The following is a 24,892-nucleotide window of genomic DNA, read 5'->3' on the forward strand; positions in this document are numbered from 1 at the left end:
CCCCAAGAAACATTCATTTCATCTTGACATTCCACAAGAAAAAAATGATGAGAAATCAGTTGGAGATGGGTAAAAACGAATTTTACTTACGACCTTTCACATCCGGATTTTCGTATGCCTATATAGGTCTCCTTGTTCGATCACGTTTGTATTCACATTGCGTAATTGCGTGAGAACGAAAAGGATAACGACGCGAAGATTTACCTACCTACATCCGATGGATTCCAGATTGATTATCATGCTTTAATGCAGTTCTTATCAACAACTTATTATACATTATTTGTAAATGAGAATTAGTCCTTCAAGTTTATTCAAACCAATTGCTTTGTCCCAAGAGACATTTTATAAAGACTCCTATTGAAGTTTCAGTTTTTACCCATTTACCGCCACAAAATTAGTTTCATAAATGTTCGTCTTTGTACGAGTGCTCCGGGTTCCACTTGTTCACATATATTTTAGATTTTCGGAAGTGAGAGGTCAAGTTCTGGCACACTATTTCTCTTTTACGTCATGCGATTTTTCAATTTCCATAGATTGAGATGTAAGTAACGATTTCATATAGGCCTTTTTTTCTGAGGGTGATTTTCGTAAGAAATCAATGTACCAAAAATAATTTCAAAAACTCTGACTTTTACACGCTAATTTTCCTATTCGAAGGGTCACCTATGGTCATTTGGTTTGAACAGCGCCCCAGTTGGAAGATGGTACCATCAGCCCCCCCCCCTTTTTTTTTACAGCGGCCAAGTGTCATGGGAAAAAACCTGTCGACATTTCAGCACCGATGTGCAAATGTCCTTTTTCACGAACCCCTTCCCATAAAAATGGCATTGCTCATGTGTACCAGCAAAGATATATTTTCTGTCCCGATTACACCAACTGCCTACTTAATTACACCGACTGATTGTCAAATTGCATTGATTATGATTTTATTAGGGTCACAAAATATTTTTTTATCAGAAAACAAGATTGGTACGGACCAATACAAAGGCACCCACATACAATACGAGAACAACTAATGATCTATATTTTTATTATGAATCTTAATATCATAAAACAACACTAATTAGCCACATCATAAATCTTACTGCCAATACATAAACGCGCACGGCACGTTAATGTGAGGGTCTATAGACCAAGTTTCTGAGCAATTTAGGCCTACGTTTCGTATTCAGTCTAGGCCTACTATCCTATAAGATACGAACAAAAAGTAGTTGGTGTTTTCATATTTGCAGTGTTATATGCGTACTATCCTATTGTGTCTTTTTGCAAGGGTACTTTTCCATAGGCCATAAGGTACTTTTCCATAATATTGCCCTCGATGTACTTTGTATACCGTATGCAAAATATGCGCATGTGCAGATGTGTCTCAACGTGATTTGGTGGGCGATGCTTTGCAGCTTGATCTATGATTGGCCTAATAGTTTCATTCATATTTTTTTTCACTGACAAAAGAAGTACAACTGCGCGCCGGCCAGGTGGCTCAGCTCGCCCATGGTCAACCCGAGTTCACCCACACATGTGGACGAGACACGAACCACGCATTCATAATACGGCACCAGAACTGCTCGTAAAACTATTCAGTCAACACGGCGGGACTTTAAATTTCAGGCAAAGATGCTCGTTTGCGCATAATTATTGTGTCTTCTGCGGTAAAAATAATCTCCTTTTTAAACACTTTATTGGCACGAATTTATCATTCGCCGTTATAATTCCTGCGACACGAGTCACACAGATGAACGGTAAGTCCAGCTATATGATAAATGTGGTCCTCTGTTTTTTTTCTGTCTGTCTGTCTGTCTAGAAATGTTCACAAGGATGTTCGTTTATTAATTTGATAATTCGTTTCTCCTAATATACTGCTTTATATACGTATCCAAGAGATCAACGTGCGAAAATGGCTGTGTGAGGGGTTGCATTTTTCTTTGGAAATATCCTATCAAAAAAGTGGCATAACTTGATACAGTTTTATAATGATATCCTGTCATTTTTGTCGTTTGCTTACACACGAGCAAATCACGAGGTTCATTAAAAAAATTAATAATTAATGTCCTTGACGTTTAGTTATGATAACAAGGTGCATTTTTTTTTCACCTGCGCGAACGCGTATGATCAGGCGGGCCTACGTAGAAATCCGCGAACTCTGTACCTTCGCTGAACGAGTACTGTACATGTACATGTACATGTACATGTTTGTACATGTACATGTACATGTACATTTCCACCAGAGCGCGTGCATTCAGAAGCCCGTGGACGATTCCATTTGCCCTAGAGGTATCCAGAACAAATCATTGTCGCAGATGGGGGATTTGACCCTTGTAAATTATCTGAAACGCAGCAGGATGATTTGACATTTTTCACGGTTTCAACATTTCTTCGTATTTATATACATGCGACCTGGGCTATATTTGGCACCGGTCCAATTTTTTCCCCCATGGCGTAAGTAGACGCGACACGATCATTCTACGGTCTGTGAATTTATTATGCAAATAGCCTAACCGCACTGACACGTGATCAAAACAGTGACGTACCTACACGTCCATTCATACTTTTACATGTGCTATCGCAGTGTTTACAACGACACATCAGTTCCCTTTGCATCATTGAATAAGACATGCACGTGTGTTTTCTTGTTAAAAGCTCCGGAAGAAATTTGGCATTGATCCTCTCTACTTCAGTCAAGAAAAGTGTGATCTATGCCAAGTGCCTACAATAATCACATGCCTTTATCTGCAACATTTTTTTTTACAGTCGTGTATAGCGATCTTTGACGTTTCTCCTGGACGCGGTATCTGTACTTAAACACGTGGACTGCGGCGTTTTGGTAAGTCCAATATTTTTTCTCAATGAAAACAGAGTGTGTTTTGTATTTGTATTTGGGGGGGGGGGGTCTTGTCAGATTGTAATTTTATAATACTTAATTGTGTATTTAGTTAGAGAGCCGACCCCTAAAAAAATGGGTGCATGCTGTTACCGATACCATTAATTATGATGGTTTACGTTTTTGCTCAGTATTTTCCAGACAACTTTCTCACCAACTCTGCAGGCACGGTCGCAATGTGTGGTTCATTTAAAAAAAAATACCCTTTCTAAATTCTAGACACAAACCCTAGCTCATTAAATTTACTTTGAATGTGAATAAGTGGCATATATAAAATAAAAATTCCCTTCCCGACCGATTTTGTTTTCAATCTTGAGTGATAAACCTAAAAATTGATGTTGAGTGGCCTTATACTTGGACTGTGGCGTTTTGGTAAGTCCATTTTCTCAATGAAAAACCGTGTCAATTGTATTTTTTTTTATTTGGGGGTGGGGGGTGGGGGAGAGGTTTTTGTCAGAATGTCATTTTATAATTTTTTAAAATTGTGTTCTCAGTTAGAGAGTCATCCTATTCCAACCCCATTCCCCCCCCCCACCCCAGCCCCCCCCCCCCAAAAAAAACACCCACCAGGATGCATGCTGTTAAATATACCATCAATTACATTCTATAACCTCTTTAATTATTTTGCAACTGCTCTTTTGAACCATGCACTGAATGTAATTATATTATCTTTTTTATCCACAATCAATAGACTAGCTTACTTATCGAATACTGAAATTGACATTGGGTCATTATCAAAGCACTGCATTATAAAACTTCACTGCAGCTGGACACCACCTGCTATCTTAATTTGTAGCCACAGATGTCATGTTCATTTTACGCCACGGGTTGTGGAGCATTTGTTGCCAGGTTTTCAGTCTGTCCATAGCTCCATGGTCTGTCTAAATTGTTCGTCAAGTTTCCTGTGCAGTTTTTATAATTCAGTTTGAGGTGTTTTTGTTTCTTTTTTGCTGAAATAGTCTTGTGGTAATTCTGTATTTTTCCACCGTTTATTTTTCCACGAAAGCACTATGCCTATACGTGTGTGTTTTTTTCTAAGCAAATTATTATGAACACGAAATCACGAGTCTTGTTTTTACATTTAATTCCTTTTTAAATGGCCTTTGACGTGCTGATCGCGGCACGAAGGGAACGCATGTTCGTTGTTATTGTTTATATCCGGTTGCCGAACACAAACTTTGGGGCAACATTCCATGGCATTTCATCTGAACCTTTAAACTCTTTTTCTTTACTCAAAACTCGTGACTCTGACTAGACGGTATAATCCCATCCACGCAGACTATAGACATTCTATATAAGGTCAATTATGTTAATACGCACACACCATGCACGCGCAAGGGACATGCCTCCAGTTCAAGACGGGCATGCGTGTTCTTTCTGAATACTGTACATGTACGTATAACTAGCCGCGGAGTAATGAAATGACAATAATCGCGGTTGGTAGTGTGCCAGAACTGATACATGTACTGGCAAGAAAAGGAACAGCTGGCTAGCCAGGCACAAAGGAAAAGGCGGTATTGTTATTATTCCGAAAAACCAAAACTTCTACCCATATGTATTCTGTGTCAAAATTGATGCACTTGTTTTTGTTAATTGATTCCATTTTTCTTCTTTTTGACTATATGAGTTTTTGGTATCAATCAGAGATAGTTATAGTGAGAAGCAAATAATATGAGAAATCGTACCTATTTATGAGGAAAATATATGAGAAAATGTGCTCAAAACTATTCATTTACTATTGAAAGGTTTATTGTAGTCTTTTTTGCAGAAGATGCATTTTGCACAGCTCTGTTGAAGGAAATGTATATGTCTACAAGTAGTTTATTCTTTTAATTAATTTTCTTCGACTTTTAGTTCTTCTGTTAATTATTTTTTTTAAAGGACACAAAGAAACACAATTCTTCTGATGCGAAGTGGATCGAAATTTGGCTGTCCGTTTCCTTACCCAAATCTTACACTATTAAATACCCCAAAAATCACGTGCACGCATAGGAATTTTCTGTTAAAGTACCACTAGACTCTGTACCAGTGTTTAACTTCCAGGGCACAAAACAAAGTCGGGTGTTGTTTTTTTTCAGGTAAAACCGCAGGTACAATATGTGTGCTCGCCCACGCGCAGGGGAGATTGTGCAATGGATTTAAGGGGATTCCCCTTGTACAATTTGCGTTAGACTTAAGGACAAGTCGTTAGACAGTCGTGTTTTGTCCGACCAGCCCCCATATAAACTAGCACAGCGCTCACTTACGCTATGTATTGTGTTTTACATCGGCATGTCTAAATGGAATCGACATATGCGCATAATAGGCCCGAGGATAGGAAGAAACCTGGCATCGACAGTAGTCCACTGGCTTCGGTAGTACGGTGCAGAACGCGGTATACTGAAGCGGTGGCGCATGCGGACTAAACCCGGTCAATTACCGACTTAATCCAAGTCTCAATTTGCCTGATTGCGAAATCCTTCATCGTTGTATAAAACACTTGCGTCAGCTCAACACGAAGTGTCTAGGAAAGTCAACGGACTTTCAGAAATTCTTGCTGACTCAAAAATGAATACATAAAAGGTATATTCTGGGAAACTGTAGGTTTTATTCAGGGAAAAAAAGTATTAGATATCCATCCAGAATATTTAATGTAAATTCGTTTACGTGATTATGAAACTCGCTATATAGGGCAGTAAATTTAGCTCACCACTGCCGATTGATTGAACGCAGTGAAATACGTTTTGCTAATGTAAAAAAAATACAGTGTGAAGTTCATTGATACTCAGTTCAAAAGAAAATCTTGGCTTACATTGGCTATTTATCGTTGTAAACTTCGAGCGCCATTTTCGATGCCAGCTACACTTAAAGCTGTCGACTTTGGCACGCAACAGATCATGGGGGGGAGGGTAAAAAAAGTTGATAATTATTATGTCATTATGTAAGAGAGAGGCTTTTTTATTCTTTTGAACGGTTTGATGGTATATATTTTGTATTTTCAACAATCCAATGTTAAAAAACATTAAAAACGAAATGTATTCTTTTTTGCGATGTTGACCTTCCATAGTTTGCAACCCATTGTCGGCAAAAGCATATACATGTAGTGCCAAACAAGTTGGCAAACAAAGGTCTATCTGTGATTCCGGTCAGTAAAAGTATTTTAACTCCATGTGTACTCACTTCTGTGTATACAATGTCAGATGCTGTATAATCTTTTTTTCTTGGTCATTTGAAGAAAACCATGGGATCAGAAATCATGAAGCTGCTTCCTCTGTTCGCCATCGTCTTTCTAATTTCATGGAACGTCATGGGCGTCCAGGCTGGTGAAAGGCCCGCCATTTTCAAAAAATGGCCTGCGTGCAAAAGAGACATCGAATACGTCTTGGTCGTGAAGGCGTCGGACCGCAGACCTGGCGAGCAATACAACGAACGCCACAAAAACAACAAAACCTGGTAAGTAGAAATTTTTGTTTGCCATATACGCTATCTGATCGAATTCTACGATAGGGTCAGACAACGTGGGCGCGACATGACAGTTTCTTGTTCTCATGAACTCTGGGACTGGGTTGACGTAATTTGAATATCCGCGCGAAGTGCCTTCCGCGCGTCCACGCGCACTTGATGACTAAATAACCCATTTTCATAACTACAAAATTCTTAGGTCGTACGTGGTTACATTATGCCTTTACAGCCTAGAAAACAGATTTCTTTTTTACAGAATCCTCCAACAGGTAGCGGCCAACACAGTTTTGGCCGCTATCTGCTTTTGCTGGGCAACTGTGCAGCTTCTGATTATCAAAATTGCTGTCTCCGTGCTTGTGCCCGTATTTATTGCGCAATGTAAAGATGATAATAGAGTTGCTCTGCTAAAAAAAGGCAAAATGTCGTAAAGTGATTAACACTTTAGAGCTTTTAATACACCTCTCTTGTGTTTATAGGCTGTACGTCTGCCTGCCCTGCACGCAGTGCGCATCAGGAGTGCGTCAGCTCCAACCATGCACGACGTACCAGGATACAAACTGTTCAGCCACGGAATGTGCCGTACCTGGATGCGTTCTAGACGACATGTTGCACGCCTGTAGACTGCCAGGCGACCCTAACGACTTCGCCGGTATCGCCGCCATGATGGACCCGTGTGATCCCACCAAAGCCCCGGTCAACCCGACTCCAGTCCCGTCAGAAGGTCAGAAACACCAACGTTTTGACGGTCATTCAGACTGATCCATGAAACCGTACTATATATACTCACTGCACTGCGCACAGAATGGACATGGCAAGAATACGTGAGTCTCTCCAATGCAAAATGCATGAGCTAGACGCGCGCGTCATATGCAAATACACGCATGTCAGGCAGTTTTGCGCACGCATGTCAACCATTAATCACGTTTGTGATTGGTCAAAACGTCTAGGGCGGGACTCAGTGGATCGGTATATTAAGGCAATGCCACAAGTCGTCATTACATCTTTTAATAGTGGGCAATTCCTCAATTAAGAAAGTGTACTGAGTCATGTTGGTAAAGTGACCTACTCTTATCGCCCTCTCACACCTTTCCCCATTGAGTCTCGGGTTTTCCTCCCCATTTTAAAACTGAACAATTAAGTCTTCTTCATCTTCATCTCTGGGTTTCTTCAAGCTTGCAAACCACAACAACATGGCCTTTTTAAAAAAAATGTTAGTTTCGATGCAAAACAAATAGAACATTACCGATGATTATTTTATTTTTCGTTTATTTACAGAAGATACCTCTAATAGACCGCCTCAACTTGTACAATCCACCGCATCGACCCCAAGCACAGACCCCTATGTTCCCACCGAGCCGCCCGCCACCAAATCGCCGTCCCTGCGCAAGGAGTGGGGAATACTGGAAACGGTCCTAACCGTTTCCTTGGCCTTGCTTAGCCTCATTCTTGCGGTAGGAATCTTCGTCCACTATCGTAGACCCAGGCGCCAGCTCGAGAAGGTGGCTCAAAGTGGGCGGGGCGACGATCTCAGTTTGAGTGGGATGCCGATAAAGGAAACACCTGTATAGTATAAGGATAATAATCAAACCTTGTATAATAGCTTCCACAAATATAAGCTAATAATGAGGTGCTATCAATTAAATTAAAAGTGAGGCTTAACCTTGGAACGAATAAATAGTATGGCACCATCCCATTCAACAGCTTACAATTTCGAAAATACATTCAGGATGATTCAGGGAACACGACCAAAATGGCTTCCTCGTGAATATCGTCAAGGCCGTGAGTGAACACTGAGTCTGTGCCATGATTTTTGGTTTTCATAGCCTTCCTTAAGCCTTCTTCTAGCCTTGCTCTATCCATGCTCTTTAAGCTCCATGTTTCTCCGAACGGATGTTCGATTTGTATGTTTTATCCAAACTGGAAAAAAAATTGTCTTTTGTTTTTCGATTTTGCACGTGTTCTATCCTCTGAAAAAAAACCCATTTTTTTTGGGGGGGGGGGTGGCTTTTGCGCCATTATGCACAAATAGTTGCGCCTTAAGTATATTGTATGTCAACATATTTAGAAAGTAAATATTCCACAGCTTAATATGGGTTGAGTTTGTTGTTTTCGATGCCTCAATCAGAAATGACTGTACATTTTGTATTTAACTTGACATATCACAGGGAGAGTATGCTTAAACGTAATGCAATGTACATAATAATTATTATTATTATTAACTGCCTATCAATGCAAGTTTTGGTATACATATTTATATACTTTTCTAATGTATTTATTCAGTATATTTAAAAGTTTAAAAAGACAAGAAGATAATTGTTTTGGAATCATGATAGAGCCAGAATGAACTGAGTCGCGCATAAATTTGATTTCTGTCGCTTATCAGTGGAACGGAATTCTTGTGTAATTCAAACACCACATTTTGTATGCGCAACTTTGTTACACAAGAGTCTAGCAGGTGTTATATAATAAGTGGATATATTAAGCAGATTGCTTTGTACATAGCCATATTCAGAATTTTCCATGTAACCAAAGATGAACAATTAAGTTAAAGTAAATCAACTCAGAAAAAAGGTATTTAAGTGATCCATGAGAGGTCTATCAACGAGCTCCCAATATGCAACGCGGTCATTACGTTATTAGGTCAGTACTGTTTATGCATTATTATTTAAATGAGCATTATTGGGCTACGTTCTGTACAAATTTTTTGCCATACTGCCTGCCTTGTGTTTTGCTCTGTATTATTTTGAAATATTTAAACAATTTTTCATGTTTAACAGCTTCAATTTTTTTTCATTTGGCTTGAAATGTCGGACTGTATAAATTTTGTATTTGTACATTTTGATTATTATTTATAAAAAAAATAATGCCTCTTCACTCTATCCTTTTTTTTTGCGTTTCAGTCCAATTGGTATCAAGCCCTTAATTAATTATTCTCATATAAGTTAAAGGCCCAATTACACAACGAGCACAAAACAGTTTGAAAACGCACGCACATTTTTTTTTCTTACAAATGTTTGGAAGGTGGCTTAAAGACGATGCAGCCGACATCCCAACTTAACAAGATTTTTGGAATTTCGGGTCCAATAAAGTGTAAAGTGTAACAGTCATTGCCGCTGTTGTTCGCTTGGGTAGTGTGCAATGCCAAAGGGACAATGGTATAAGTGGTTATCAAAGGGGACTTCCTGGTAAATCATGGCTAAATAAAATTAATTTGCAAGTTCAAAATATGACTTTCTTGGTATCCTGTTCGTCATACACACGCGCCGCGCGCACCACTGATTACAAGCACCCATTAATTGGCTGAACACACAAGTTGCGTTAACTTCCGTTTCCGACGGTTCCAATACTATTAAGAAATCTCTTTTTTTTACTTGACACGAAGCTATATCGCCCACTGTCGCCATTTACGGTCATAACACTCAAAGTCAACCGCGACACGAGTACAAAGAAATAAACGGTGAGTCCTTCATCTATTTTTGCCAGTCTGTCCAATGTCCTCAGGGTTTTTCAGTAGTAAAAACTGAAATAAAAAAAAAAAAATCGGACTTATGGAAATTGATCCAGACATGTTGCAATTGTTTTAGGAAGTAGAAGATGCCTGTTTTAATTCAGTACATTTGTAATTTTATAGTCCTATTCTGTCAGTTTGTCTTTCTTTCTATCTATCTGCATGGCAATGTCCACACGATTTTTTGAATTATTCGTTTCTGCTGAAAACTTCTGTTTCCAATTAGAAGACAATTTGCAAAAAATCGCATCCGGCCAGGGGTGGATGGGCCATTTGAAAATTCCAATCAAAAGTGACATGTATCTTAACACAATCATATCTTGTAATGTGGTCGGTTGCAAACACTCGATCAAATCACGAGATTCATAATTGGTATTTAAAGTCCGGCTATGCATTGTGGTGCGGCGGAACGTGTGTTTTACTGTTGACATAATCCGTGATTCACTCGCTGAATAAATGGAATTGAACCAGTACATTTCCACTAGCACGTAAATATAGAGTCAAACGTCATTCGATTTAGTCGTGGGCGAGATCATTTAGCTCTCAAGGCAACAACATTGTCGCGGATGGGGGGGTGGGGGGTGGGTACTACTGCTTATTTTGATCCCTGACTAGACTTTTTTTCAGTTCAAGTTCGAGATTTCATCATCCCGGCCGAAGCCGAAGTTCGCGGCGCTCCAATTTGTTTCTCCATAACATAGGTCACAGTACGCACAATCATTCTCCATAGTGTCTGCCTGTTGTGCAGATGGTCTGCATAATTAGCCTCGTACCTGGTTCATTCATACTTCCACAGCACTTCCTTTTGGCTTCGTATAATGCACACACGTGTGTTTTCTTGTTAATTGGCTCCGGAACAAATACGGGATGATTATATCCTCATTTTCAGTCCAAAGAATTGTGATCTTTTCCAAGTGTCTACAATATTCACGTCTTAATCTGCGATATTTTTTTCACAGTCGTCCATTTAGTGATCGTTGACTAAAACGTGGTATCTAGGCCTACACTTCACACGTGGACTGCGGCGTTTTGGTAAGTCCAGTATTTCCCTCAGTAAATCCGTGTTTTGTATTTTGTTGTCTTGCCATCTAGGCCTGATCCTGTCATTTTAGTTTTCGTAATTTTGATTTCAGTTCGAGAGCCATCCCACTTCAAACCCCACCCTCCCAACCCCCCCCCCCCAAAAAAAACCCACCCACCCCCCAAAAAAACCCACTGCTGAGACCGATAACATTAATAATAATGGGTGAAAACAAACCATTTTATTAACTAACAACTGTTCTTTTGACCCATGCACTGAATATATTTCTTTCTTTTTTATCCATAATCAGTATATAGGCTAGTTTACATGTCAGAATGATTATTGATATTCGGGTCACAATGCTCACAACACAAGTAAATACTGCATTATAAAACTGCACTGTAGTTATCCACGTGGTATATTCATTTGCAGCCACACATTCCTTCATGTTAGAGGAGATTATTTCTAGGTTTTCATTCACTTTGGTCGGCCGGTTTGTCAGTCTGTTTATCTGAAATATTCGTAAAGTTTCCTGTGCAGTTTTTTTTGTTAAATGTATACTGATTTTTCTTTTCTTTAAGTTTTGGTGAAATAGCCTTGTGACAGTTCTGTATTTTTCTAGCTTATACTTTTCCACGCAAGCGCCATCATGATTCCTATAATTTTTATATTATTTGACAATATCTGAACAATCACGTGTGCCCTTTTTTCTAAGCCTTTTTATAAACACGAAGTCACAAGTCTTGTTTTAAAATTCCGTTTTAAATGGCCTTTTGCCTTCGATGATCGAAGTACGAAGGAGCACATGTAGGCCCTGCGTGTTTGTTATTGTTTACATTCAGTAACAGAACGCATACCTTTAGAGGGGCAATTTTCCATCACGTCATCTGACCTTGGTTTAAACTCTTTTGTTCGATTCTCGTGACTATGAGTCAACACCGACCGAACAATCAACTGAGTACGAGTCCCAGGCACTTTGCTCGGTCGGTGTTGACACAACACGCGCACGCACAAATAAAAGGACACAATCAGTACACGGTGCATGACCCCCCAAAAGTTTGGCAAGCAGATACCTTTCAATTTCAAAGTATCCAACATCAGCATTTCATTTTCATTTGTTTGTACTCTTGTGTATGGGCATAATCACAGCGAAAATTTGTTGAAAATCCATTCATGCAAACCAGACATAGAATTGGCAATGTGTTTTTTTCACACGTTCCAATGTGATCTGAAAAGACCCAATGCAGATCGAGTGCCGTTTGAGCGAATTCCAATGCCATTGTAATTCCCATGGAATAGGTGGAGTTTGAGAATAAGCAGCTGAAATAGATGCAAAAAAATCATCAGAAACTCTATTAGTCAAAAAAGAAGAAAATACATGGAATCGAAATAATATAACTAAGTGAAGTACATCAATTGTAACAAAATTAGATACACATGTTACAGCTCTGGTTTGCATGAATGGTTTTCCATGACATTTTCACTGATTAAACACAAAAGTAAAATTAATATGCTCCATCAAAATGAAATACTCATGTTAGGTACTTTTCAGAAATTTAATGATATCTGCTTGCACAACTTTTTTTTGGGGGGGGGGTGACCCTGTATATTGTATTCAGTTATGGTATATGATACGGGTCCGTGACGTGACACGTTTATTCTCACCACTGACTGACGGAGCTTAAATCACAATTTCAGTTGGTATTTTAGTGAGCCAATTAAACCTAAATCGCATGGAAATACTGACAAGAAAAGAGGTACAACAATTACGTCGTAAGATACAATTCCAACAAAAACCCAAAACTTCCACTCACGCATCTCATTTTGTTACAATTAATGTTCTTCACTTTCGTGATATTATTTGATCCCTGGTATTTTTTTAATTTTTGAGACTAATTGAGTTCCTGGTGAGATTGTATCAATTTACTCAAAACTATTCATTTATCATTTGAACGGAATTACTGTATTCTAGTCTTCCTTGCAGGAAATGCAATGCATTTTTGCACCGTTCTGTTGAAAGAAACTTGTATCATGTCTTTACAGTACTTTGTTCTTTTAATTAATTTTTGAAAAAATTTAAAGAGAAATTACACATGAACCCAGTGAACTGGTTCGCTTCCGTTCCTATGACAACCCTAATACCTCACCATTCCACGACCCAAGAATCACGTGCACGCGCGATGGTAATTTCGAGAATTTGTTCTGCAGTACATGTAGTACCACCCTGTACCGAACTTGGCACAACACCAAGTCTGTTGGATGCGCTCATCCACATTGTGCAATGAATTACAGGGAATTCCCCTTGTACGTGATTGCGAAATTCCTCACCGTTGCTCTGCACTGTGAGTCGAGGCGTACGCGTACAAAGCATGCGGTGCAAGGTTGAGCCCGTGTTAGACTTGCTGACAAGTCGTTAGATATAGCCGTATCTTGTCCGTGAACTTCAGTCGAACTCCATCGGTACAGCTGGTATAAGACTAGTACGTAATCGGCCGGGTTGGGAGTGGACATACATTGTACATTTTGCCTGCGTGGAGCCTGTTGTAACCGGTACCGTATGCGCAAACAATTACCGACTTGGCACCAAGTCTATGCCCGTGTAGGCCTCCCGTACAACATTTCGCCATCATGCAAATTGTAAAAGGGGAATGAATTAAATTACTTGTGGGGTTATTTTTCCAGCGTGTGGGCGAGCGCATAATTATTTAACCTGCCATTTTTTAACCAAATGAATAATAAACTTGGTTGCCAAGTTCAACCGGAGAAGTACATACAAGAGTGTTTGAGAAGTCACCGGACTTTCAGGAATTTTTGCTGACTAAAAAATGCATACATTTAAATTGTACTAGGTTTGATATTAATAGAAACAGAACAAATATAGAGGATTTTAAAGGTCGTTCTTTTTAGAGACTTTTTTTTACATGATTATAAATCTCGCTGCACGACATCGACAGCTCACAAAAATAGCTCACAAAATAGCTAATATAAGAACGTTTTATTTACGCAGTTTTGCTACTTAGTAAAACATCAGTAAAATGCATTGCAGTGTGCATAAAGTTAGCCATTTTGCCTGCCACTCAAATTTGTTATAGCAATAATGTTTTCTGCTAAAGTTGCATGAAGCGGACAATAAATATCACCAAGTGTGTTTGAGTGATACTTAACAACTTCTTTTGGTCTTGTGTATTTGAAGAAAAACTTGGTACCAATGAAACTACTTCCCGTACTCGCCATCCTCCTGATTTCCTGCGATGTGCTGAGCGTCCAGGCTGGGAGCGAAAAACCGGCAATTTTCAAGAAATGGTCCGCTTGCAAGAAATACACCGAGTACGTCATGGTTGTGAAGGACTCCGATCGCAGTCCTGGCGAGAAATACTACGAACGGGAGATGAAAAAAGGAAAAACGATGTGAGTTTCAGCTTTCTCGATCCGTACACGTCATGACCCATTTTCTGCCTTTTTGCAGGCTAGTAAAGTCAATTACCTTAATATGCATGTGTGACACATGTCACGTGATTGCATTCAAATACATTTATCTTGTGTTTTGAAATAATGTTACTTTCCGTCGGAGATCATGGCAGAATTGTGGACTTCTATACGTAGGCTAGAACACTGGGCACAATGTTGCAATGTTGTCTGTGACACGATTCAGTTCCAGGAATTGTACATTTTTATTGTTTTCCCCGATAAGTAAAGTTTCTTTCCTTATTGTGTGTAATCAAATTCCGTACTGATCGATGAAGTGAATTTAACTTTTTAGTTACTCTTGGCTTTGGAAGATTTTTTTTTCAAAAAGGGAATTCCGAGAACCATTCCTTTACCAACTTACGCATGCGCACTATGGTAATTGACCATAGTCACCATACGTGGTTAAAAAAAAGTAATTGCTGCCCAGTTTGATCTAGACTGTTCCCGGCCCTCCTATTTTTGAAATCCAAAGGATTATATAGGGTCAGGGAACCAGACTAAGTTTGATCCACCTTCAATGAACTTTGGGTCAAGTTTAAGATTGTCACGCGTACCTGATGGCATGACCAATCAGATTTAAGGGAGGAAGCACTGTGATTGATATTCATAATGTGCTATTGAGCTAACCCAATTTCATACCTTTGTTGTCGAGCTTTGTTGTCAGTGACAGTTTTGGCCGCCACCTTTTTTGCTGGTCAACTGCGATCTTCTGTGCTTATCAAATTGCCCATTTGTAAGTCTCTGTAGAGCCATGGGCAAAAAAAGGCCAAGTATTAAAGATGATATTTTTTTCTTACTCATGAATTAGTCTCTGTGGTCCCTTGTGATTACAGTCAGTACTACGTCTGCCTGCCTTGCACGCAGTGCGCATCAGGCGTTCGTCAGCTCCAACCGTGCATGAAGTACCACGACACCAACTGTTCGGCCACTGAGTGTGCCGTAGCTGGATGCGTTCTAGACGAGATGTTGCACGACTGTAGACTGCCAGGCGACCCTGATGAGTTCCCCAGTATCTCCGCCATGATGGACCCGTGTGATCCCACCAAAGCCCCGGTCAACCCGACTCCAATCCCGCCAGGTTAGCGATACCAAAGCTTTGTCGGGTACAGACCACAGACGTAGACCAGACTGCTTAAACCCCGCCCACGTGCGTCACAATGCAGGTGTTTTGTGAAAATCCGACTCCTATTAAAATCGGCCCCCTTTTCCCTATTATTGGTTAATCCCTCGCACGTGACAAGTAACTCTCCTATTATAATCTTAAAAATTGCATATATCGTACTTACGCATGCGCAATACTACCAATGAGTTCACATTTCACGGAGTCGGATATTCACGCTACACATGCATTAGGTAGCCTGACGCGCGTGTCCAGCCTCGACTCCAGGGTCGCGGTCGCGTTCCTGCGTTCCTTACACTAACGATCGCGCAAGGCATGATGGGAAACAACATGGCGCAGCAAGATCGTACAACTCTATGGGGCACGAGGTTGGTGCGTGTCATGCTAATACACGTATGTCAGACATTCTGCGCACGCATGCCATGCATGTCATACATTAATCACGGTTGTAATTGGTCAAAACATCAAAGGGCAGGACTAACTGAAGAGGCACAGGTCGTCATCGTCGTCAAAAATTATAAGGTTGGTAGCCTTTAACTCTACTACCGGTTCGAATCCCACCCAAGTAACTATTGCTCCCATTGTGGTCTCATCTCGATCTCCTCCCTACTACTATAGTAAAAACTGAACCGTTGAGCCTCCATCGACTTCATAGGTTTCTTCAGCCTTGCGAGCTGCAGCGACACTTTTGAAGAATCGTCACAGTTTCGGTACAAAAATAGAATAACACTGACCATTTTTATTATCTCTTAATGTTTTACAGAAAATCCCTCGATCGGATCGCCTCAGCTCACAAAATGGAAGAAATCTAGCACTCCTCTGCCCGAAGAAGGAACGAACGGGGCGGCAGGTGGCAGTCAAAAAGTTCCCAACGAGCCGAAGTTGGTCGAGTCGTCAGGGGGCAAGCATGGTGGCGGATGGGGAACACTGGAGACAGTAGTCAGTGTTATCGTGGTCGCGTTGACCGTGAACGTCACGGTCGTGGGGATGTTCGTCTACTACCGCAGATCCAAGAACGTGAGGCTTCAGAGTGGGCGGGGACGTGGCACTGGTAGCTCGAGTGGGGGGATACTGGAGACGACTGTCTAGAGTCTATAGCTTCAGGCTATTGTCTTTCCGTATTGAAGTTAAGAGAGACGAGGTATGATGACGTCACTGTTTTTTTTTAACTTGTTCACTTCCCTTTGGAAGCTTGGTGGTTTTGGCTCCCATCAGGAAGCGCACATGTAAACAAAGCATGACGTCATTATTAGGCCCAGCATCCTTGAGATGATGGAGGACGCAATAGGAAGGCGTTTTAATTTTTAATTTGAGTAAATGCCAAACGTGTTTATCAACTATAGCGCCCTCCTATTTCGACCAGCATATACTGACTATTATGTCTGAGGATTTTGCAAATAGTCAGGAGAGTATGGTCTGGACGACAGACAAACTCTTTACTATGCAACAAAAACAAATGCCAAACAATGCAAACGAGTGTACATAATTACTTTTGTAAATATGAGGCATGTGGAATGTATTTATTTACAACAGTGAATATTTCGTATTTTAATCAAATTTGTTACACGAAGAGGAATATTTTCTTAAACCACCAAATGAAATTGTGTGTGAAATTGCAGAAATTCCTTGTTTACACTCTAAAAACTGTGTTTAGCAATTAAACACAATCTTGCTATCACTTTGTAAACATGTTTAGAAGCTAAACATTATGTGTCCAATTCCTAAACATCAATGTTAAATTACTTAACACTTTCCATCCTTAATACTCTAACATGCCTATCAAAAATGTTAACAAACTGATAGCAAGAAAGTGTTTAATTACTTATTAATAACACAATTTTTGCAGTGTACGGCTTCGGCGTTTTCTGCCAAGCTCAGCTCGGTGCGACGGACGTTTTCTCGGAAATATTCGGCGCACATGTACAGTTAAAATGATTTGAACGCAGCATTGTTATGCCCGACTAACGTTGTTTCAAGAGAGTGTTGGATTAGGTGTAATACATGCATGTAACGATTGTATTGTATGCTATACAAACCATGTATGACGATTGTACACATATTTGTTTTCAGCATATTTTTTACGTAACCAAAGAATGTGCAACAGGACAATCGTTGTATTTGCGATGTTTTCAACTCAGCAAAAGTATTCTGTTGCAATTGTATAATGCTTTATGAGGTAACGATCACGTCACACCCTCTTCACCGCGTTTGAGCTAAAGATTCAACTTTGAACCGTGATTCCCCCCAAGCTCATGATTTAATTCTTCTGTTAACAAAAGCAAGATATTTTCCATTTTGTATTCAAGAAAATTAGACCCTTTAACCGGCCTTAATCTTGTGAATCAAACATCTTCAAACTTCGACCCTTTTACGGATAGATAGAAAGAACTGTGAAAATGGACCGATCCAGTAAGCACCGCCCCATGGTGTTCTGACCAATCACAGCCGTGATTTATGTCCAACATGCGCGCACAAAAGTCCGACATGCGCGCACAAAAGTCCGACATGCGTGCACGCGCGTATGATGCGCGCGGAAGAAAAATGCAGCGTGGCATTGGAGAGGAACACGTGTTAATTTGCCCACGTGCGCAGTGGGAGGGGCTTACTGGATCGGTCCATTGCAGGGATTAATTGTTTGCACTGCAAACTGTCCCACAATGCAATGCAACATCATGCCGTCACTGCACATTTTCGGTCTGGTAACTATCCGTAAAAAGTTCGGCCACCTTGCTCCCACTATTCTGCAAGGTGGTCATTCACGTTTGACTTGTCAGTACCATTTATTAATTTTTATTTTACATAACTGTTGCAACGAAAGCTGTTCATTTTAGGCCCCGTTTTGCCATGGCGCATGTAAGCCTATATACTCTGTATTTTGCTACTTTTTTGCAAACTTTAAACAACATCAACTTTTGACTATTATAGTAGCATTGTTTATCTGTGCCAAACTCTATTTTGCTTCAGCTGAAACCATACAGTTAGTGCTTTCACAGACTTGTTGACGTGAAGATGATGACGGTGCGACTGTTAATAAAAATGTTGTAAATAACATTGAAGCTGCATTAACTTACAGATTCACTGCAATTTTTTTTTTCGAAAAGCCTCGTGATGACTTTATTAGTGATTTACAATCACCTGACCCATATTACGTGTTTTCATATACGGTTGGTAGATACCATTTTCGAAGAGCCCTTGAGCAAGTTTTAATTGAGGTTGCTATTTTTTGTAATGCATAGGGCGAGTAAAAAAAACATACGAAACCCAAATGATATGTCAGGACCAATTTTAATGAAATTTTGCCCTTAGCACTAAAAAAAAAAGACTAGTTAACTTAACCAATCATTGGTTGAAATAGCAACAATTGGTATATATATCCAACCAATCGATTGGTTGAACAAATATTAACCAATTAATTGTTGGTTATTTCAACCAATTGGTTATGTTAACCAAAGTTGTTTTTAGGACATGAAAGCACAGCCATTAAAGCTTTCTATTAGTGCAAGAATCTAATCACTATACTTTTCAAGAATCTAATCACTATACTTTTCAAGTTACGGAATTTTAAACACAAATACTGATTAAAAGTTTCACAAAAAGGTAAAAGTGTTCTTTCAGCAAAACGAAAACAATATACATCCCTATAAATGTGTGCAACATTTCGTATTTTGAAAAGTACATAAGTGATTCGAATGATTCTTAAACTGAAAGAAAGTTTAAAGACCGTGGCTTTATATCCTAGATTTTGAAAGTGGTGGAGGCAAAACTTCATTCAAAGATTGGTCCTGACATTTGGGTTTGGGTTTTTTATTACTCGCCCTGTCCGGGTGGCAGGAGAAGTTTTTGTTTCACCAATATACTGTGATCAGTGTTTTTAATGATAGCCAACATGTAAAGCTTCAGTATATGCCTACTTAAAAGCGCCACTCACTTTGCTATAGATGGTAAAGCCAAAGAAAAAGTGGGTGTCCCTTGTTTATCCGGGGATTGCAAGTTTGGCAATAGTGGTGACTGTTATCAGGATCACAGTACCTCATATTCGGAGTCTGTGGCCAAATGTCATTACTTAATTAATTTTACTCGTATTCATCTATGCAAACCATGTATGTTAGTTGGTTATAATTACTAACAGAGGAATTGCGAACACCGCCAGTGCCGCGGTGTACGTCAACTTAAGCTGCTCTGCATTGTTACTATATTTGTGTTTACTCTTTATGGGCAAAGAGACATGATTAATCCGCACTATATCCATCGACTCATTGCCTTTGTGTACTGAATTTTGTATGTGTGTATTTTTCCAACTTTATCAATACTTGTTGTCATTCGTATTTTTGGATGAGATTGTATGGTGTTATACCTAATGCCTTTTAGAATTTTGTGTATCGCATATTTTACTTTAAAAACAACTTAGTCAAAATATTGACTGGTTTTCCTGTGTATTAAAACTTGATTGATTAAAATTTGGTTGAGCAATAATTAAAGTTTCATACTATGACTGGAAAAAGTAGTTGGATTTGACTACAATTTCAGTTATTTGCATAACTGTTTTTCTAAATTAAATAATACAGACTGGAAAAATCAATTCAGATTGACTGATTTTTGACCGGCTGGTCAAATTTTACTGGTTTCTTGTCAAATCTGAATAATGTTTTTGTTTGTACGGATAGAGCATGTATACGTTCATTTTGCATCATGACTTATCTTTATAGTTGCATGTTTAAGCAGATGCTTTTATTCGGGTTTTTCAAGGCAGCTGGTTCATGGAGACTGTTGGTGGTATTTCCACTAATTTGTATAATTCTCTTTGATTGATTTTATAAGGGATGGGAACTTGTGTGTCTTTTTTGCAGTTCCAAATTTCTTCACTAAAAACGTTTAGTAACGGGATTGTAGGTTCCAATATTAGTGTAGCTGCTAAGTGGAATATTGTCAGCAACTTTGTTTGGTGTATTCCAATATTAATTGTTTGTATTCACCGATGTATGGAACATTTGGAGTGAGGTTGTTTTTGTCTGGTTTACGTTCGAAGGAATTAGGCTTCGCCACCACTGGGTGACGAGGCCAGCAATAAAGGGGAAATTTTTAAGGTTATATATTTCGGAAGTTTGTCATTGTTGTGCAGTGTCGTTTGTGACTAAGGAATGTGTTTCTCACACAAAGCGTCCCCTTAATTCTGACCCATACATAATTCAGTAGATTTTAAGATGTCGAATATTTTGTTGAATTCACAAAAACGCCATAGGCACTGTAGTTTGCAAAAGCAGAAGAGAGGGGACAATGAGAAGAAATCACAGCTTTAGCGGTGGGAGGGAAAAAAACCAAAATAATATTCAGGCAGGGGTAACCCACGCAGGGGCGGAACCAGGAATTTTCACCGGGGGGGGGGGGTTCATCAGCAAAAAAAATCTGAAAATGTACACAGTTTTTTTTTTCTCCGGACGCTTGGCATCCGTAAAATCAAAAACTGGGGGGGGGGGGGGGGTACCACATTTCAATGGGGGGCGCTGCGCTGTTCAAATTCGACGATTATTAACACTAGATTGCAGAATGGTGTGCTGGATTTTGAACAGGCGGACATTATACCAGTATAATTTTTAGGGGTGTCACAGCAGGGGGGGGGTCGAATTATTTTTTAGGAATTTGTTTGATTTTTTTTTTTGGATAGAACCTGCCACGGAATCAGGCAGGGACTTCCGTCGGAAACTCATTCCACAAAAATAGTGGCCCGGCCAGGTCGGATTCGAACCCGGATAACAGCGGTGGAAAGCAAGAAAAACGCTAGGCTGCCTCCTGACTCCTAGCCGGACTCCTTTAAGGACGACTTAATTCTCATTAATTTAGTGGCACGTCGAAGTAAAGTAGAATTGGTTTGTCCACCCAAGACTTCTAAAAATGTAGAGCCTGAGACGAATTAAGCCAAAAGCTAGAGAAGAAAGAACTGAGACAACGTCTACTTCACTTGCAAATAGAGGATCCTCTTTTAAATTTAAAGAAAAAAATACCCGTCTTCAATATAATCCTTTTCTCTACGTTCAATAAACAACGATGGCCTGGCTTCATCAACCTTTCCAATCCTTCAAATCGCAGCTTCACACACATGCTTTTATTTCAAATGGAAATCCCTGCTATTCAAAAGCGTATTTTTTTTTCTAAACTGTTTTGTTTTAACAAAAACTACTTTATTCCGATTTTGGGCGTTTGCAACTCTCTAAAAAAGGGACTTTCATTTTGTTTTTGCGAACCAAATTTAATGAACCTGGGCCCGCCTATGATACTTTTACGAGAGCTGAATGACTGGCAGCCAGGTTTCGTTTTTCCTTTTCCTGTTACCCTTTTTCGTGTTTGTTTTGGCAAAGAAAATGTTGTCTTAGCTTTTAGTTGTTTGTGTTTCAGTGGAATAAAATGAAACAAACATGAGTGTGCTGCGTTTATTTACATAATGTTAACTGTATACAAAGGAAAACGATTGATGATTTTGTTTTATACGCATCAAAAACGGAATGCTGTAACTCGATGCGTTGTCTCTTTTTCTAAACACAGACTCCAAAACGGTGTGCGGTAGAGGGTTTGCTTTTCCTTTTTTTCTCTTTAAAATAAAAAAAAAACGGTAACTGGTAAAGGGTTTGCTTTTTCTTTTCTTTTTGGTTTAAAAATTTCAAAACAAATACGGGGAAAGGGTTTGCTTTTTCTTTTTTTGGTTCAAAAATTTCAAAACAAAAACTGGTAAAGGGGTTGCTTTTTCTTTTTTCTTTTCAAAAATTCAAAAACAAAAATTGGTAAAGGGTTGGCTTTTTCTTTTTTCTTTTCAAAAATTCAAATACGGAAATTGGTAAAGGGTTGTCTTTTTCTTTTTTCTTTTCAAAAATTCAAAACCAAAAATTGATAAGGGGTTGGTTTTTTCTTTTTTCTTTTCAAAAACTCGAAAACAAAAATGGGTTAAGGGTTTGCTTTTTCATTTTTCTGTTTAAAAATTCAAAACGAAAAATTAATAAAGCATTTGCTTTTTCATTTTTCTGTTCAAAAATTGGAAAAGGGTTTGCTTTTTTTATTTTTCTATTTACAGATTCAAAAATGGTAAAAGGTAAAACAATTTTGTTTATTCTGTTTTCGTTTTTTAGACGCATAAACGAAAACTGGAAACGATTTCCGTTTTCTGTAGTAAAAGTGTATGCATAACTTCTGGTGAATAAAAGTGTACACGGTACTATCCTTTTGTGTCTTTGCCAGGGTACTCTTTCATAGGCCATACGGCACTTTTCCATAATGCCCTCGAAGGTTGTACAAATGTACTTCAGCTCATGCGCAGGTGCAGATGTGTCTGAATCTGAGTCGGTGGGCGGAGCCGGTGTTTATTCATAAGAAAATAACTATGACGTCACACCATTGCTATCACTCAGTCATGCACATTTCAGTAAAGCATTTAAATAACGGCTTTCATCGAGCTGCCACAGTGGCCTAGTGGATATAGTGGAATGAACTATGGATCGCAAGAGATGTGAATCGAAACCACCTATCTCCATTTTCATACAAGATCTGTGTTGGTTGGGATCAGTTTAATTGAAGGGAGAACCTAAGTCTCACATATCAACACAGCGTGATAAATATTCATGTTAGGGCGCGTGATGTGATTGGTTAAAATACGATGTATGCTGCAGGAAAAAATACGCGGTGCTGTAGTTCGATCTCTGATTGGCCAGCGCCAATCGGTGCATATTTCATTCATTTTTTTTGTCCCACAAACGGCGCGCCGGCGCGCAGTAATCAGTTCAACCCGAGTTCACGACCACACACACATGTCGACACAGTCGCTGCTGAAACACGGACTTTAAATTTCGGGCAAGAAAAGCGCGTTAGCTCAAAATATACCAACTATTGTGTCTTCCTCGATTAAAAATATTGTTTTTAACACTAAGTCTTGGCCCAAATTTAGCGGTCGCCTTCATCCTTCACACTCAACGTTAACGACACGATTCGCACAGAAAGAACGGTAAGTCCAGTCAAAATAAAACGATACATGTAGGCCTCTTTTCCTTTTTTTTTTTTAATTTGTCGATGCTTTGTCCGTTATTTTTTTCGATATTATACTATAATTAATTTATATTTTTCAGAAGGCCTATAGTAACAACTGCTACGAACAAATAAAATTTAGGTCTTAATACGGGAATTTATCCACTCGTGTTCTGCAAAGCTTTCGTTTACTGATATCTGTTTTAATTCAGTAAAAGTGTAATTTTGTAGTCCTGTTCTGTCAGGTGGTCTTTAAGCTATCTGTCTATCCGGCAATGTTCACAAGAATTTCTTTGTCATTCGTTTTCCTTGAATATACTGTATAAATATCCCAGAGGCAGTTAATTTGACAATGTGCGAAAATGGCAGAAGACTGTTATGACTGTATTTTTCCATTGGAAATCTCCTATCACAATTAAGTGCAATTTCATAATCATAACTTGTGATGTTTGTCTTCAGCAAATATTTGTCCACATCCCAGGCTGCACTGGTATTTAATGTCCTTGGCGTTGACGTTGATAACACGGTGCACCGTGAAGTGTAGCTGTGTAGTGTTTACATCACAAACCGTGAACTTTGCAGCTTTGTAGCTTCGCTGAACTTGGATATTTCCAATGAATAAAAGGTCTTTTGTGGACGATTCCATTTGCTCTCCAGGTATCCATCAGAACAAACCATTGTCGCACATGGGGGGTCGGGTCGTGGGCTTTATTTGACCCCTGTAAATTATTTTTTTCAGCAGCCGAGGATGATTTGACATTTTTCACCGTTTCAAGTTCGAGATTTCATCATGACCGAAGATATTTCATCATATACATTGTGACTAAAGATATTTGGCATGGATCCAATTTCTTTGTTCGATATATGGCATTAGTCTGGTTCCCAGACCAAAAGATTCTGACTATTCCTGATGAATCTAGATCAGGTAGCCGTCAATAATACATTATTTTACAAATATCGTCACGTGACTAAAACGGGAGGAATTCCTCCTTTTTCCGAAAATGTCCGAGGTTTGCCGACTTCATTTCGTCGACAATCGGATAGCGTTCGATTATTTCCGAGTATAATATAGGTTTTATTAACTGCTAATTGCTTATTACAAACTTTAAAGAACGAGATGATAATTAATATTCAGCGCTTTTATTTAGAACACTTGAAATTCAACGACGAGTTGGTACTGCGTCATGTACTGTTTTGAATTTGACGACCATCACCGGCATTTTGCAAACTCGGCGTGGTCCTCTTCGGCTCCGCCTGCTAACAGTGCTATTCGTGTGCCTAACTTTGAAGATTCCAGTTCAACATAAGTCAATGTTTTCTTTCAGAAATATCAAACTGTATTATGATATTTTAAAGCGAGTGATTTATTTTAAAATTTGATCGGAACATTAAAAGCTATACGTGTAAAGCGAATTCGGAAACGAAGCCGAGTTTTCAAAAAGGACCGTCAAT

At 39.2% G+C, this 24,892-nt stretch overlaps 2 protein-coding genes across 3 annotated transcripts; both read left to right on the forward strand.

Annotated features, from left to right (window-relative positions):
* Positions 1 to 1,531: 1,531 nt before the first annotated feature.
* LOC119724468 lies at positions 1,532 to 9,546 on the forward strand. 2 transcript variants are annotated; one of them, XM_038195530.1, is made up of 5 exons: positions 1,532 to 1,739; positions 2,749 to 2,821; positions 6,093 to 6,310; positions 6,796 to 7,040; positions 7,595 to 9,546. In XM_038195530.1, exons 3-5 carry the CDS (start codon positions 6,099 to 6,101, stop codon positions 7,885 to 7,887), a joined length of 750 nt encoding a protein of 249 aa, XP_038051458.1. In that variant the 5' UTR covers positions 1,532 to 1,739; positions 2,749 to 2,821; positions 6,093 to 6,098; the 3' UTR covers positions 7,888 to 9,546. The 2 variants fall into 2 exon arrangements, with proteins under 2 accessions (XP_038051458.1, XP_038051466.1); XM_038195538.1 differs by lacking the exon at positions 1,532 to 1,739 and having other exon boundaries at positions 2,557 to 2,821; positions 7,595 to 7,818; positions 7,873 to 9,546.
* An 884-nt stretch (positions 9,547 to 10,430) lies between these two features.
* Positions 10,431 to 17,880, forward strand: LOC119724458. Its single transcript, XM_038195521.1, has 4 exons — positions 10,431 to 10,859; positions 14,042 to 14,256; positions 15,150 to 15,394; positions 16,200 to 17,880. Exons 2-4 carry the CDS (start codon positions 14,057 to 14,059, stop codon positions 16,523 to 16,525), a joined length of 771 nt encoding a protein of 256 aa, XP_038051449.1. The 5' UTR covers positions 10,431 to 10,859; positions 14,042 to 14,056; the 3' UTR covers positions 16,526 to 17,880.
* Positions 17,881 to 24,892: the final 7,012 nt, after the last annotated feature.

The sequence above is a fragment of the Patiria miniata genome, unplaced genomic scaffold, assembly GCF_015706575.1.
Source record: "Patiria miniata isolate m_02_andy unplaced genomic scaffold, ASM1570657v1 HiC_scaffold_1, whole genome shotgun sequence".
Lineage (NCBI taxonomy): Eukaryota > Metazoa > Echinodermata > Asteroidea > Valvatida > Asterinidae > Patiria > Patiria miniata.

What these genes read in the sequence shown, in the direction of transcription:
- LOC119724468 (XM_038195530.1), top strand. Translation starts at nt 6,099, where the DNA reads ATGGGATCAGAAATCATGAAGCTGCTTCCTCTGTTCGCCATCGTCTTT. An exon ending in CACAAAAACAACAAAACCTG is followed by an intron (nt 6,311 to 6,795) that starts GTAAGTAGAAAT and finishes TTGTGTTTATAG; the next exon opens with GCTGTACGTCTGCCTGCCCT. An exon ending in GACTCCAGTCCCGTCAGAAG is followed by an intron (nt 7,041 to 7,594) that starts GTCAGAAACACC and finishes GTTTATTTACAG; the next exon opens with AAGATACCTCTAATAGACCG.
- LOC119724458 (XM_038195521.1), top strand. Translation starts at nt 14,057, where the DNA reads ATGAAACTACTTCCCGTACTCGCCATCCTCCTGATTTCCTGCGATGTG. An exon ending in ATGAAAAAAGGAAAAACGAT is followed by an intron (nt 14,257 to 15,149) that starts GTGAGTTTCAGC and finishes TTGTGATTACAG; the next exon opens with TCAGTACTACGTCTGCCTGC. An exon ending in CCCGACTCCAATCCCGCCAG is followed by an intron (nt 15,395 to 16,199) that starts GTTAGCGATACC and finishes AATGTTTTACAG; the next exon opens with AAAATCCCTCGATCGGATCG.